Source organism: Chaetura pelagica, unplaced genomic scaffold, assembly GCF_000747805.2.
Source record: "Chaetura pelagica isolate M959 unplaced genomic scaffold, ChaPel_1.0 scaffold275, whole genome shotgun sequence".
Classification (NCBI taxonomy): Eukaryota; Metazoa; Chordata; class Aves; order Apodiformes; family Apodidae; genus Chaetura; species Chaetura pelagica.
Genome location: NW_009953486.1, coordinates 8,506,554 through 8,519,420, shown reverse-complemented (window position 1 = coordinate 8,519,420; position 12,867 = coordinate 8,506,554). Strand labels below are relative to the sequence as shown.

At 45.0% G+C, this 12,867-nt stretch overlaps 2 protein-coding genes across 2 annotated transcripts in view; one reads left to right on the top strand and one right to left on the bottom strand.

The window, feature by feature from the left end:
* JPH2 (junctophilin 2) overlaps positions 1-6,473 on the top strand; it is a gene marked incomplete at its 5' end in the record, with an annotated part of 34,159 nt that extends 27,686 nt beyond the window's left edge. Inside the window, one exon of the mRNA XM_009998777.1 lies at positions 6,321-6,473. Coding sequence (XP_009997079.1) covers positions 6,321-6,457 — 137 coding nt within the window. The remainder of the gene's footprint in view (positions 1-6,320) is intronic.
* A 4,985-nt stretch (positions 6,474-11,458) lies between these two features.
* The window catches only part of LOC104389737 (thyrotropin-releasing hormone receptor-like), a gene marked incomplete at its 5' end in the record, with an annotated part of 7,776 nt that continues 6,367 nt past the window's right edge, over positions 11,459-12,867 (bottom strand). Inside the window, one exon of the mRNA XM_009998776.1 lies at positions 11,459-11,839. Coding sequence (XP_009997078.1) covers positions 11,459-11,839 — 381 coding nt within the window. The remainder of the gene's footprint in view (positions 11,840-12,867) is intronic.

The following is a 12,867-nucleotide window of genomic DNA, read 5'->3' as shown; positions in this document are numbered from 1 at the left end:
AAGGTGGAGGCCTAGCAGGAGCCGGCCCGGCCCAAGGAGCCGCCGCAGCGGCCCAGCCCTGAGCGCAGGCCCGAGCCCCCTGCCGACAGGAAAACTGAGGCCAAGGTGCCAGGGCGGACGGAGCCCAAAGCGGGGGCCAAGCGGGGCCCAGCCCCGGCCCCGGGAGCAGCAGCACAGGAGGCGGAGGAGTGCGAAGAGGTGACGTGGGGACAGCCCGGGAGGCGCCCCAGGGGGCCGTCTTTGCTTTGAATGTTTGGCTTATTTTGCCCCAGGAGGTCAGAAAGGGCCCAGGGTGGGGCAGTGCCTGTGGCCTCGGGGCTGCTGCAGGCCCCGGGCGGTGTCTAGGGGCTCTTTTCGGAGTTCCAAAGCTGGTGGAGGGTCTTGTTTTCACCTCTCCTGCCACCCTCCCAGCCCATCCTGCCCTGGCTGGTGGGGCTAGAGTTCCTAACCCGGATACTTTCACTTCCTCTCTTTGCTGGGGTAGATACCCTTTCAGATACATCCCCCATTTCAAAATCTGAGGAAAAACGGGCATTTTCTGATTCATTTTTTACACTGTTCTTTTCCCACCCTTTTACCAGCCAAGATGGCTCTGAAAACTTGCAGGGAAAACGTAGGTCAGGGAAGAAAAAGCTGAGGGGTGTCTCTTTTTTTACTTGTTACTTTTACTCCTTTGCAGTAGGGGCACCTCAGGAGCTGAACTGTGGTATCGAATCCCCAGCTGATTTCCCAAGTTGGAAATACAGAAACTCAATGCTGATGTTAGCAAATGCAGCTGTAAAACTAGACCTTTCTTTTGCCCACTGCTCCTCATCTTGCAGCTCTTTAGACGTGAATGGTTCCCACATGACTTTAGAAAAGCACGTCTTGGAAATACTTTGGTTTGAAATCAGCCCAATCTCATGCAGATGCATTGGTTCCTCTTCAGAATGGCAGCTCTACAAACGTGGGTGCTGTGGGTGGAGAAGGGACTTCGGAGGAGAAGCTTGACAAGTTCTTTGCAGTTTGTGGGCCTGTGGTCGGGGTCTCCTTTAATCTGCTTTAGGCTCAGATTTAATCTGATTAAGCCTCCTTAGCAGGAGTTTGCAGGGGCAAAACAGGAATAGGGATTGACAGATATTCAAATAGCTTCAAATGAGGGCTGTTGTTAAGTGCCAGATGTATGTGTGTTGGGAGGGATTGAGTCTGGTCTTTTAGAATCAAACTCTATCTGTCTCATCACCTGGAATTGCAGTGTTTAATACTCTTTTTTTTTTATTTTTCCTTCAGGGACCTAACACAATCGTGATCTGCATGGTCATCTTATTGAACATTGGTCTGGCCATCCTATTTGTACACTTTTTGACATGATGGCCCCTCGGACAAGGTAAGATGGACATTTATATTTTTATCTCAGTTTGTAGACTTCACTGTGGGCAGTTTAGTGTTGGCTGGCTTTAGAGCCAGCACAAATCATTCACTGATGTGGATGTCCTGGTGAGAGAACTTCACGGGCACTTACTCAATAGATGCAATTGCCTTGCATTGAGCATTGAGATTCTCAGTTGCCTCTTGTCAGTTCCAGGAGTATTTGTGGAATAATTTCGGTTCTCGAGTCGTTCTGTAAAATAATTTCCTCAAACTTAAAAACCAGAAATGTATTGATTGGATACAATCCCACAGTATAGTTTTGCTTTCCCAGTCAGATGGACATGATTTGTGGTGACTTTCAGTGCAAGAATGTGTGATGTTAAATTTGAAATTTGTTTTCTGCAATAAACACTTGCCATTTGCTGTTCTGTGGCTACTGCTGCCAGGTAACTTGTGCCTTGCAGTATTTCCTAGCACTCAGCCCAGCAAGAGGCAGGAACATAAAGAGAATGTGAAACTGAAATTTGCAGCTCTAGCTGCACCTGTGCCAGTTCTGCTGCTGTTGTTATGTAGCTGTGTTACTGAAGGTAAACATGAGCTGGGATGTGTATCTGACTAAGGTTAAATTGGAGCTCACTCAGGTCTTCTGCTTGAATTAGGATGAGGGTTTGCATTTGGATGTGGTGGCAATACAATCGTGTGAGGTTTCTTGTGCCTGTGGGGTTCCTGCACACAGGAATGTGTCATAGGTTTGGCCAAGATTTCTGTTGCCTTGGGCTCAAGTACTGAAAAATAAAACAAGCCATCAAGGCTGAAACTGACCCTTGGGCCTCACGTGAGCATGATGTGAGAGGCTCCTCCTGCCAAGCCCCTGTGAGGGTGTTGGGCTGCCTCCCTAGGGCCTCCTGGGGGATAAAACTGCCCTGCTGGGTACTGCTGTCTGTCGTGTCCTTAGTCCCTGCTCAGCCAGGCAGGTGCAAGCCTTGCAGACAGCCACGGTTATGTGTCGGTCGTGTGTTTTGCTCCTCCTTGACTCTCCCATTCATCTCTGTCTGGGACAGGCATTGCTGCTGATGGAGACCACAGACCTTGGCAGGGATTAAATCTCAGCCACCTGGAAACACCTAAGAGGAGGACTGGAGATCCCAAGGTTGCACTGCAAACATGAACCTTAAACAAAAGTGCCTGAAGATCAGTTCAGTCTATTTGCTCCCAGGCTGTGGCTGGCCTCTGCAATCTACCAAGGAAAAGCCAGGGTTTCTGCAATTCAGCCTCCTTCTCCTCTTTGTATAAAATAGCAGTTGCCTTAATTTGTTCTCACCAAAGCCATCAACTGTCCTGTCATGCCAGGGATGAGGGATTTATTTGTAGCTGTAGGAAAATGAGTGAGAAGGTCTCATCCATGCACACTGATGTGTTTCGTAACTCCCTTGGGTGACTCGGTGTCAGAGATTTCCCAAAGAATATCATGCGTGGCATGGAGATGAAGCAATACCCAGCAACCAGAATGACTCATGAGAGCCACGCCGTGGCTAGGGGTGGACAACATCACCCTCCATGCTTGGAAGTCATCCAAAGGGACAAACAAAAAGTCTTTTCCTCACCACCTGGAGTCATTTTCCACAGACGGAGGACTGAGAGGGGAGCAAGTTGAAACTGGGATTGTCGAAGTGTAACCAGAGTCCTGCCCACGCCTGATGGGGCTGTGGGGTAGGGTGTGAGGGACTGGCTGGTCTGAGGCTGTTCAGGTGTGCAGGGGATGCTGCGGGTGGAAATGGTGCCCATTTTGGGACCAGATGCCATCCAGCCACTGTCATGCCACCAGCAATGCTCTGCATGGAAGCATCTTGCAGTGGGAGACTACCCGCTGTAACGGGAAAGGAAACAGATGTGTCTGATGGGGCTGTGGGGTAGGGTGTGAGGGACTGGCTGGTCTGAGGCTGTTCAGGTGTGCAGGGGATGCTGCGGGTGGAAATGGTGCCCATTTTGGGACCAGATGCCATCCAGCCACTGTCATGCCACCAGCAATGCTCTGCATGGAAGCATCTTGCAGTGGGAGACTACCCGCTGTAACGGGAAAGGAAACAGATGTGTTGAATTTATCCCCTTACTCCACCATCCCCCCCCCCTTCTTCTGAAGTGATCTGCAAATTGAATGGTGTACTCTGTTTTCTATTACAAAATTATAAATGTATTGAATAGTACTGAAGTAAAGAAAAGTACATATGTGAACACACTTGACTTTTTTTCTTGTTCTACTGTGAGCAATGAATAACAGCTGAGTACAGTTTTCGAACCCTTTATACACTCACCTTGTAGCAGATTTTTCTTCACTGTAATTTTGTAGGTCATTAAAGAAAACAGCACTATCTGAAATACCTAATATTTTTAACATACTAATGAAATTGAGTACCCTGTTGAAAGAAATTTGTTTGTTGTGGCATGATTTAATGACTGATAATAAACACCTTTTGATTTTCCACATCTTTGTACTAACATATTTTTCATCAACTGGAGCTTGATAACTGTGGCCTTTTTCTGTCTTTAAAAAATATAATTGTGTTTGTCCTTTTCTAATCTTCTGGAAGATCATTTATTCTCTTTGTGTTCTCGCAGATAATGCTAACATGAGATTTTTGCAACCATTTTTCTAAGTACTCTGCAGCAAGTTTCATCAACCTTTCGAAATTTCATCTGACTTTACGTAACTAACTTTTTTTCCTTATTCTGTGTCGGTGTTGGGTCCATTCATGCATAACTTCCTTAATTTTTAAATGTATCATAAAGTACATAGGACACTTATGTTGATCAGAACACAAATGCAGAATTCAACATTTGATTGAATATGCTGAAAAACAAAACCTATTATTTACATGCAACTCCAGGTCTTTTTCTAATTCCTCCCCCCCCCCCCCCCTTTTTTTTTTTCTTCTTTTCTGTGAAAATGGTGTGTTAGGATGAAAAGGAGGTTCTTACTGAGAAATACCCCTGTACGCCCATGGGTTCCTGCCCCTTGGCATGCTGGGCTACGGGGGGTCTCCTGGGCTCCCTCCCTGCAACAGAGACTTTCCAGCCAGAGGGTTCAGGGTGGCTGTCATGGGAGAAGTTATGTTATTCCCAAAAGGAAAAAGGTGCAGAGAGCTAAGTGACTCAAGTGCATTGGAGTGTTAGGCTCAAAAATACACAGTAGCCAGTCTTTGAGCAGTGGTAGAATACAGAGGGGCAATTCTAGCTGTTGTTCTTGTGTGTGAGGTTTAGTGGCTTGGGTGATTTGCACCAAATATTCCCAAAGCTGAAACTGAGAGTGACCTTTGGAAGGAGATGTTTCCATCATGATCTGCTCTGATCCTTAGCAGTGTGAGCTTAGAAAGTTGGCACAGATGAAGTTACAGTTTAGTGTGAGGCTGAGTGCTTGGACATGTTTCTTCCTTCTTTTGAGAGCAATATGTATTTTCTGTCCCTTTTTCAGATACCAGAATTGTTATTTATAGTCGGTTGTGCACCTCTGTGTATTCTGAAGTCCCACAGCACAGGACTGGGTGGGAAAACCTGAGGGACTGGAAAGAATGTGGACATTATGGTTAAGGAGAAAAACAGATGCCCAGTCTGCTCCAAAGGTCAATCTGAAAGGATTTCAGAAACAGGGTGGCAGACAGGCAGGGGTTTACACTGACTGGAGACACAGGGCAAAACCTGCCTAATTTACCTGCTCTAATTATGGCACAACAGAGTGAGAATAATGAAGTACTTTTCTTTGTGAACCAAGTTTATTTTTTAACCTTATTCAGCTCAGGAATGTTGCCACAGTAGCAAATATGTGGTGTTAACTGTGGGAGAAGTGAATGTGATCCCTTCCTAAAAGCCATGTGGCTGTACCAGTCCTGAGAAAGCTGTGCAGCATCATCTACACTTCCACAGAGCATAGTTTAGTTGCAATTTGCTTCTTTTCTTTTCTTTTCTTTTTCTTTTCTTTTCTTTTCTTTTCTTTTCTTTTCTTTTCTTTTCTTTTCTTTTCTTTTCTTTCTTTTCTTTTCTTTTCTTTTCTTTTCTTTTCTTTTCTTTTCTTTTCTTTTCTTTTCTTTTCTTTTCTTTTCTTTTCTTTTCTTTTCTTTTCTTTTCTTTTCTTTTCTTTTCTTTTCTTTTCTTTTCTTTTCTTTTCTTTTCTTTTCTTTTCTTTTCTTTTCTTTTCTTTTCTTTTCTTTTCTTTTCTTTTCTTTTCTTTTCTTTTCTTTTCTTTTCTTTTCTTTTCTTTCTTTCTTTTCTTTTCTTTTCTCTTTTCTTTTCTCTTCTCTTCTCTTCTCTTCTCTTCTCTTCTCTTCTCTTCTCTTCTCTTCTCTTCTCTTCTCTTCTCTTCTCTTCTCTTCTCTTCTTTTTTCTTTTCTTTTCTTTTCTCTTCTTTTCTCTTCTCTTCTTTTCTCTTCTTTTCTTTTCTCTTCTTTTCTTTTCTCTTCTCTTCTCTTTCTCTTTCTCTTTCTCTTCTCTTCTTTTTTTTTTTTCCTTTTCTTAAGTATAAATGTATTGCAAACCCCAGGCTCTGCTGCCTTTGATAATATATCTCTCTTTGCTGGCACTCACTTGCCAGCTCTGCAGTTCTGATATCCCAGCTGCTTTTATTAACCACAGAGACAATTTCCATTGAGAGACCTGAGGGGCTTTTATTTACCACTAAGCACAAAAATGGAGCTTTTTTTCAACAGCACTAAGATAACCTGCCCCCTCCCTCCCCCAATTTTTTATGCATGTGATGTGCACTCAGTTATGTGCTTTTCTCCTAGTAACCTTCTGAGAAAAGTAGGTAGATTTGCTTTTATGTGACACATAAATATATCCATATTGCACTGCGATATGGATATATCTACATATATATATATAGCCCCTTAGGGATTTCATTTCCTTAGATGCAAAATAACAGATTTACCTCAAACTGCATGCTTTCAAAACTGACTAGGATATTGTGTTGTACTTTTCAGGTCTTACAAAGATGCAGATACATTTCACTCTTCACACAAAAATACCTACATCACAGATTTTGCAAGCTGTTTACTACAATCTCTGTACTACTGTCCGGAGTTTTCTGTCGGTTGTTCTGCTGGATTACGTGCAATAATAAACAGTTATCTGCTCACTGTATCCATGTGGGTCTTTGCAGGGCAATCTCCAGGTTTGTTTCCAGGCTTAAAGTAGAGTTCAACACATAGTGCAGAATTTGATAGGTGGCATCTGGATGGTTTTTAGCTTTTTCCTCAAGATCTATTTCAAAGTCTTTCTTTCTTTTTGTTGCTGGAGGGTACTCTGCAAAGAGAATTGCTTTAAATTATGCTTTTTGGAAGTTTGGTGCCAGATGTTTGAGGGCACCTCCAGCTCTCTGAGCAAGCATTGTGCTACCATCATGCTGTTCTCTGCCAGAGGTTGCACAGGGCAGGAGGAAAGGTGGCTCACTGGCCCCACACCTGCCCAGGCAGTGCAAGTGACCCCTGAACAGGTCCCTCCACTGCCTCCAGAGCAGGGGCTGCTGCCAAGTTTTTTCCAAGCTATGTGTTGCTCTCTGCTCCCCTAGTGCCACCATTCTCCTGGGTTTGGAGAGGAGTGATTCTCCTCTGCTCATGGCTGTTCTCTCATTCAGCCTCTTGAAACGGCCAAAGTGAGAGGAAAGCCAAGGGTGAGGGACAGGAAAAGGGCAGCTGGGGAATTGTGTGTTTTGGGGGAGGGTGGGAGAGCAGAGCACAGTGACAGCCAGGGGCAGTGGGGGTCCAGGGCCCAAGGAATCCAGAGTAGCCAAAATCTTCAATCCCTTTTCTATTTCTGGAGTGTCTCACATGAGCAAAGCCAGGCTGTGCAGAGGGGCTGGGGGGACCCAGGCTCAGCCTCCACAGGCAGCAGGGGCTGTCCCAGCTTCTGCAGGACACAAGAGGTCTCATGATGGAAGATTTCATGCTCTGCTGACAACTCATGGAGCTGAGTTTGGTGACATGATGGCTTTACTCTCCTCTGGGCTTGTTTTGCTTCTGGTATGGGAGGAACCAGCAGCTTCTCATTCATCCAGTCTCTGGGAGGCAGCAGGGGGCAGAGGGGTAACCAGAGCCCTTTGCACCTCATAAATCTCAGGCTGATGAATGGAGCAGATCTTTGGCTCATGTGTGGCAGAGGCAGCAGTGAGGGAGGTGGGTCAGCTGCTAAAGCAATGACGTGTTGCTTCAAAAATATGAACAAAGAACAAAAAGCCTGCCCCTTCCCCAGGATAGGGGGAACAACCCTGGGCCTCTGCTTTGGGAGCTGCTGGTTTCAAGGGACATGTCCCCCACAGTGCCCCTGGGTGAGTGTCCTGAGTGCAGATGGGGGGGTGAGAAGCAGGATAAAGGCACTGGCCTGATCCTGTGACTGAAGGGCAGCAGCCTCAGCCTCCACTGGTGGGAGGGAAGGTGCAACCTGAGCCCTGGTGTCCTTTAAGAGTGACCTGCCCAGGCGTCCCAGGGATGGCTGTGCTGCCTTTCACCATCCTTGTGGGACATCAAGGGTTTTGGGAGCAACCCCCTCTCTTGGCCTTTGTGTCAGTGTGAAAGGAAAGGCCAGAGCTGGGGTGAAAGTAGCCCTGGCAGTGATTAGGTGCTGGGAAGAACAGAGAGGTTGCTATGCTCCTTTGAGACACTCCAGAAATAAAAAAAGGGATTGAAGATTTTGGCTACTTTGGTTTCCTCAGGTTCCCGAGGACTGGGAAGCACAGAGGGGTTACTGTGCTCCTTTGTGGCCCAGGACAGAGGCACAAGGCTGGCTCCACACCACCGCCTGCACTCCTGGACTCTTCCTGGAGGAAGCCAGAGCAATTCTTGGGATGCATGAGGGAATAGCCACTGTTTTCAACTCCAGTGAAACATTTTCCCATGCCCTGGCTTAGCCCCCAGCCTCAGCTCTGAAAGCTCTGGCTTTCCCCTTCTGCCTGGGGAAAGGGCTGAGTTAGGGCAGAGCCAATGCCAGAGGTGCCCTCTCATTGGGGTCTCACTCAATCCTCTCCCACCAGCCCTTCCCCAAGCTGCTGCCTTCTCTGTCCCCCTCTCTGCACTGCTCACAAACTCGTTCACCTCCCAGGGATGTGAGGCAGTGCCAGGTCCCCCCTCTCCTGCCAGGGAACATGTTTGCTGTGTAATCGAAGAAAGCAGATGGCATTTTACCAGGTCAACAAGCACTGGAAGGGCTTTAATTAAGAAACTAACAGGTTAGGTCAAATTGAGGAAATGCTTCAATGTAGTAAAATTATTTAGGAGTAATAGAGTCTCTATTTGGTAGCATATTTATAAACTTGCAGCCTACACTCATGCTGTTGAGACTAAATAAATTTCAAGGGTAAAATACAGCTTCAGACTTTGAGTGAGCAGCTGTTGCAAGGTACAAGGTAATTCAGGCTCAAGCTTGAAGTGGGCTCTTCGATTTCTTGTGAGCAATTAATGGTTTTATTCAGACACTGGATATCCAGAGGAAGTTACAGGGATGAGTTATTTCTTTTAATTCCTCTCTGCTGGCAATTTTTTTTTCCTGACAGCATGCAGCTGCCTGTCCTCTCAACCAGCATCTCCTTAGCAAGCTGAGTGCTGACCTCCTGCCTCCACTTCCACTTAAAACACTCTCAAATCCTCCTAATGTGTCAGAACACATGCCTGGAGAAGGAGCAGGAACTCATTCCTCATCTACACAGTTTAATGCTCTGGTGCGTTTGCTGGAGATCTCGTGGTATTGGGGGGATTTATCTGCCAATTACTCCTCAAGAAATAACAAAGGGTCATGCAGTACTTGGCAAATAAGGGTAGAAGGTGGAGAAGAGAGCTGGGCTTTAATTGAATCCAAAGTATGTTGAACAAAAAATTTCAGAACCATTAATTAGCTGTTGGTCTGGAGCTTAAATTTAATTAAGAGAATAGCGCTTTTAGGGTATCTCTGTCTCTGTCTGGAGGAAAGAAGCATAAAGTGGAGCAGTATGGAAATATGATGGGGAGGTGGAAAAGATCCTGCTGGAGATGCTTCAGAATTGAGCTACTCATGTGAGCTCTTAGTTCCTGTCAGCTTCAACCCAGCCCGTGTAAGAGCTGACACACCCAGACCTCAGCCTTGGGTGTCACCGTGTCTAGGAGAACAGCAACTGGCTCAGGTCCCCCTTCCTCCCCCTACACCTTACCTGTGTGTTACTTCAAGGCATCCTGGTCCTCACTGCTCTGGTTTATCTGCAGATGCTTCTACCAACAGTGTGTTCTGAGCTGCTAAGGGGGAAATATTCTGTACTAGAGAAAGGATTGTTACAAGCAAACTGTTTCATTTCCTAGTTTCTTTTGCTAAGTGGAACAATTTTCTTGCATTGTAACACAAACACTTCCATTTTCTTTAACAAGCAAATCCTAAACCTCCATGAATAACTTCCTCAACAACCATAAAGAGGAACTTTGTTCCTAAATTCCCACTATACACAGAACAGCACAAAAACGGCACAAATCCTTAAATTCCAAACACCCACTGTTTCAAAGAATTGCAAAAAACAATATTATCTTTCCACATCTTTCAGTTATTTTGGGGAAAAAAATAGATAGTTTAATAACTCACAATATAATAATCATACATGAAGAGCCACCCTACACCAAAATGAAATCGATCCCAGACAGTTTCCAACACATCAGTGGGAAGTGAGATCTGTTCTGACTCACCCAGGGAAGTGATTTCCCATAGACACAGAACAGTTTCTTAATATCTTGTGGTCTTGAACAGTTACTTAACATCTTGTGATCTCAAAAAATAACACACTGATTTTCTCCAAAGGGGATGCAAAATTCTAAGCTAATTTAACACTCTGGTTAGGCTAAAAATGATGTTGAAGAGTGAGGCTGAATTAGCTGTTCAAAGAATATTTTCCAGTTGCTGCAGGGTTACTGGTGGCTGACCCTTGTATTATTTGGCAAGAGCCTCAGTGTTTGGCTCATGTATAATCTTTTACATTTTACTCCTAGTCCTGATAGTCTCTTACAAGTCTGGGGCAAGTGTCCTTGGCCTGGGGTCTTGGACACCTCAGATTATGAATATCCACTTTGCTCATGAGATGATAGCAGCCATGTGTATTGTTAATGTCCTACAGTCAGTGTGTTACTTGTCCACTTGATGGACTTTCACAAATTACCCTCAAGAAATAAGAGCATTGCTTCACCTGCCACTGAAATGCAGCTAAAGGTGGGATGCAGCTTGGCAAAACTCAGGGACACCACATCAGGGCTTGCAGGACAAGGCTGTGGCATCCAGCTGAAGCAGCTAGAGGAGTTTGGACAGCAAAGGTAAAATTATCCAAAAGACGCTTAGACCACAATGGTGGAAGTATTACTGTTACCTTAAGGAGTACTCATTACTGGCTTGTTCATTTTTCTGTCACAAACCCAGCTGGTCTGGACCTTGGGTTTGTCTGCTACCAGCACAGCAACATTTCCAGAAGCACGGGGTGAGATTCATGCCACCCAACTCGAGCTATTCCTAACATAGGTGTCTCCACCTGAGAGCCCCTTTACAGTCAGTGCACAGAATCAATCACATCTCAGGAGGCATCCATCTCCTCCTGAGCTGTGTGTCTTCCTCAGACAACTATGCTGAAAGGAGAGGAGCAGCTTCCTGCAAATGCCTGATTGTTGCCTTAACTCCAAAAGGACACTAAAGGAGCAGCTCCCTTAGGGTGTGTGTTAAAGGTGTGTAAATTCAGGTAGGTGAATCTCATCCTGTAAGAAAACTGGTCCAGTAAGAAGGGTCTTTTTTTCCTTGAATGCCCTTCTCTCCCTGGATTCCCTTTCAATCTCTGCCCCCACTCAACAAACAGTTGCACTTGCTACATTGCACATTGCACTGCTATATTCACAGATTATTTAAAGATACTAAACATTGACCCGTGCCTAACACTTCACCAAACAGGAATAAATTAGCATTAAGAAAAAGCAAATTAACTTGCCTCTAAGAATCTGTTTTGTTCAATGCCCTGGAGTGCTATTAAATTCAGCTTGCTGCAATGCCAGGGCCGTTTCTGTTGGCACTTTCCCAACACGGTGCATGCAGCCACACAGCTCCCACTGCTTGCATTGTTTCAGGGTCCCAGGACTTACTTGGCAGGCTTGTTCTTCTTTGCAGGTGCAGGGAGACTGTTCAGATCCTCTTGTTCAGTCACGTTGTGATCGGAGCTGTCGTGAGAATTGTCCTTCATGATGCTGTAGTACACCGGGGCGGTGTACGGTGCAGGGTTCCCAGAGCTCTTGTCTTCACACTTGCATAATTTCTTAAAGGCAGCCCTGAACTTCTGTGACATGAGGTTGTAGATGATGGGGTTGATGGCACTGTTCAGGTAGATGCAGAGGCGGCAGAAGAGAAGGAACCAGATGTTCAGGTACGGAGGGTCCATGAAGGAGTTCACCACCACCAGTGTGCGATAAGGCAGCCACAGAAGGGCAAAGAGGACCACCACGACAGCCAGCATTTTGGTCACCTTGTCAGTGGGAATATAAAAAAAAAAAAAAAAAAAAAGAGATAATCAGATGATGTCAAATCTCCTGCAGAGCTTTCCCACCCAGAGAAATGGTGCAGGCAGCTGATTCAGGCTACAGGTTGCTTGTATCTCTTTTTAAGCATTAAGAAATAGGCATCCATACCATGAGGCTATTCCTCTTTGCTCATAAAAAATCTTGCATAAATAAGCCCCTTAAATTATAGGTTTTCATTTACCATTGAAGTGCCTTTAAAACTCTTTAGGATGAGAATCCACCAGCCTGGAAAGGGGTAGGGATAATAATAGAAATTTCTGTCCCAGAATTTGAGAATTGTATGTAACAATAAATCAATGGGGAAAATGACTTGTGAAAAAGTGGGGACCTACATTTTGGGGGTGCCATGGGGTATATCTCAACTGCCTGCCTAGGATCTCCTGGTTTCATACAACATTCCAGATAATGGGCTCCTGGTACAGAGCAGCACTGGGAGCAGAGGAGACTGTCTGGAGTCCTTGTGCTGATAAGAGTGTTAGCTAATTGGTGGGGGTTATTTTAATTTGCAGCACACTAGGGAAGTTCTACATTTAAATATTAAGAACCAGAAGTTACTGAGAATTCAGAAGTGAGCAATAATTGCCCTCAGCTCAACTCAAGCTTATTTAAGAAAGGAGGATTGAACTGAAACTCCAATGATCCTAATAATTTCAACAGCTACTTCTGGTAGGTGGCAATCACTCTCCAGCAAATACTTACAGAATACATGTGTCCCCAAGGAGGAAAATATGAGTAAACACTGATGCCTCACACTTATTAAGGCATTTCAAATGTCAGAAATGGAGTTGTTCAATGACTCCAGTTCTTGATATGGAAATAAGCCCTTAGATCATATTCATGGTCTCTCAGCTTTCCTTGGAGTTTTTGGGTTGTTTGTTTGTGGTTTTTTACTTATTCACAAGCAGCTATGCCTTCCTGTTATGCTTTGAGTAGAAATCAGGGGTGCTTGGTAGTGGCAACAAAACTTTCCCTA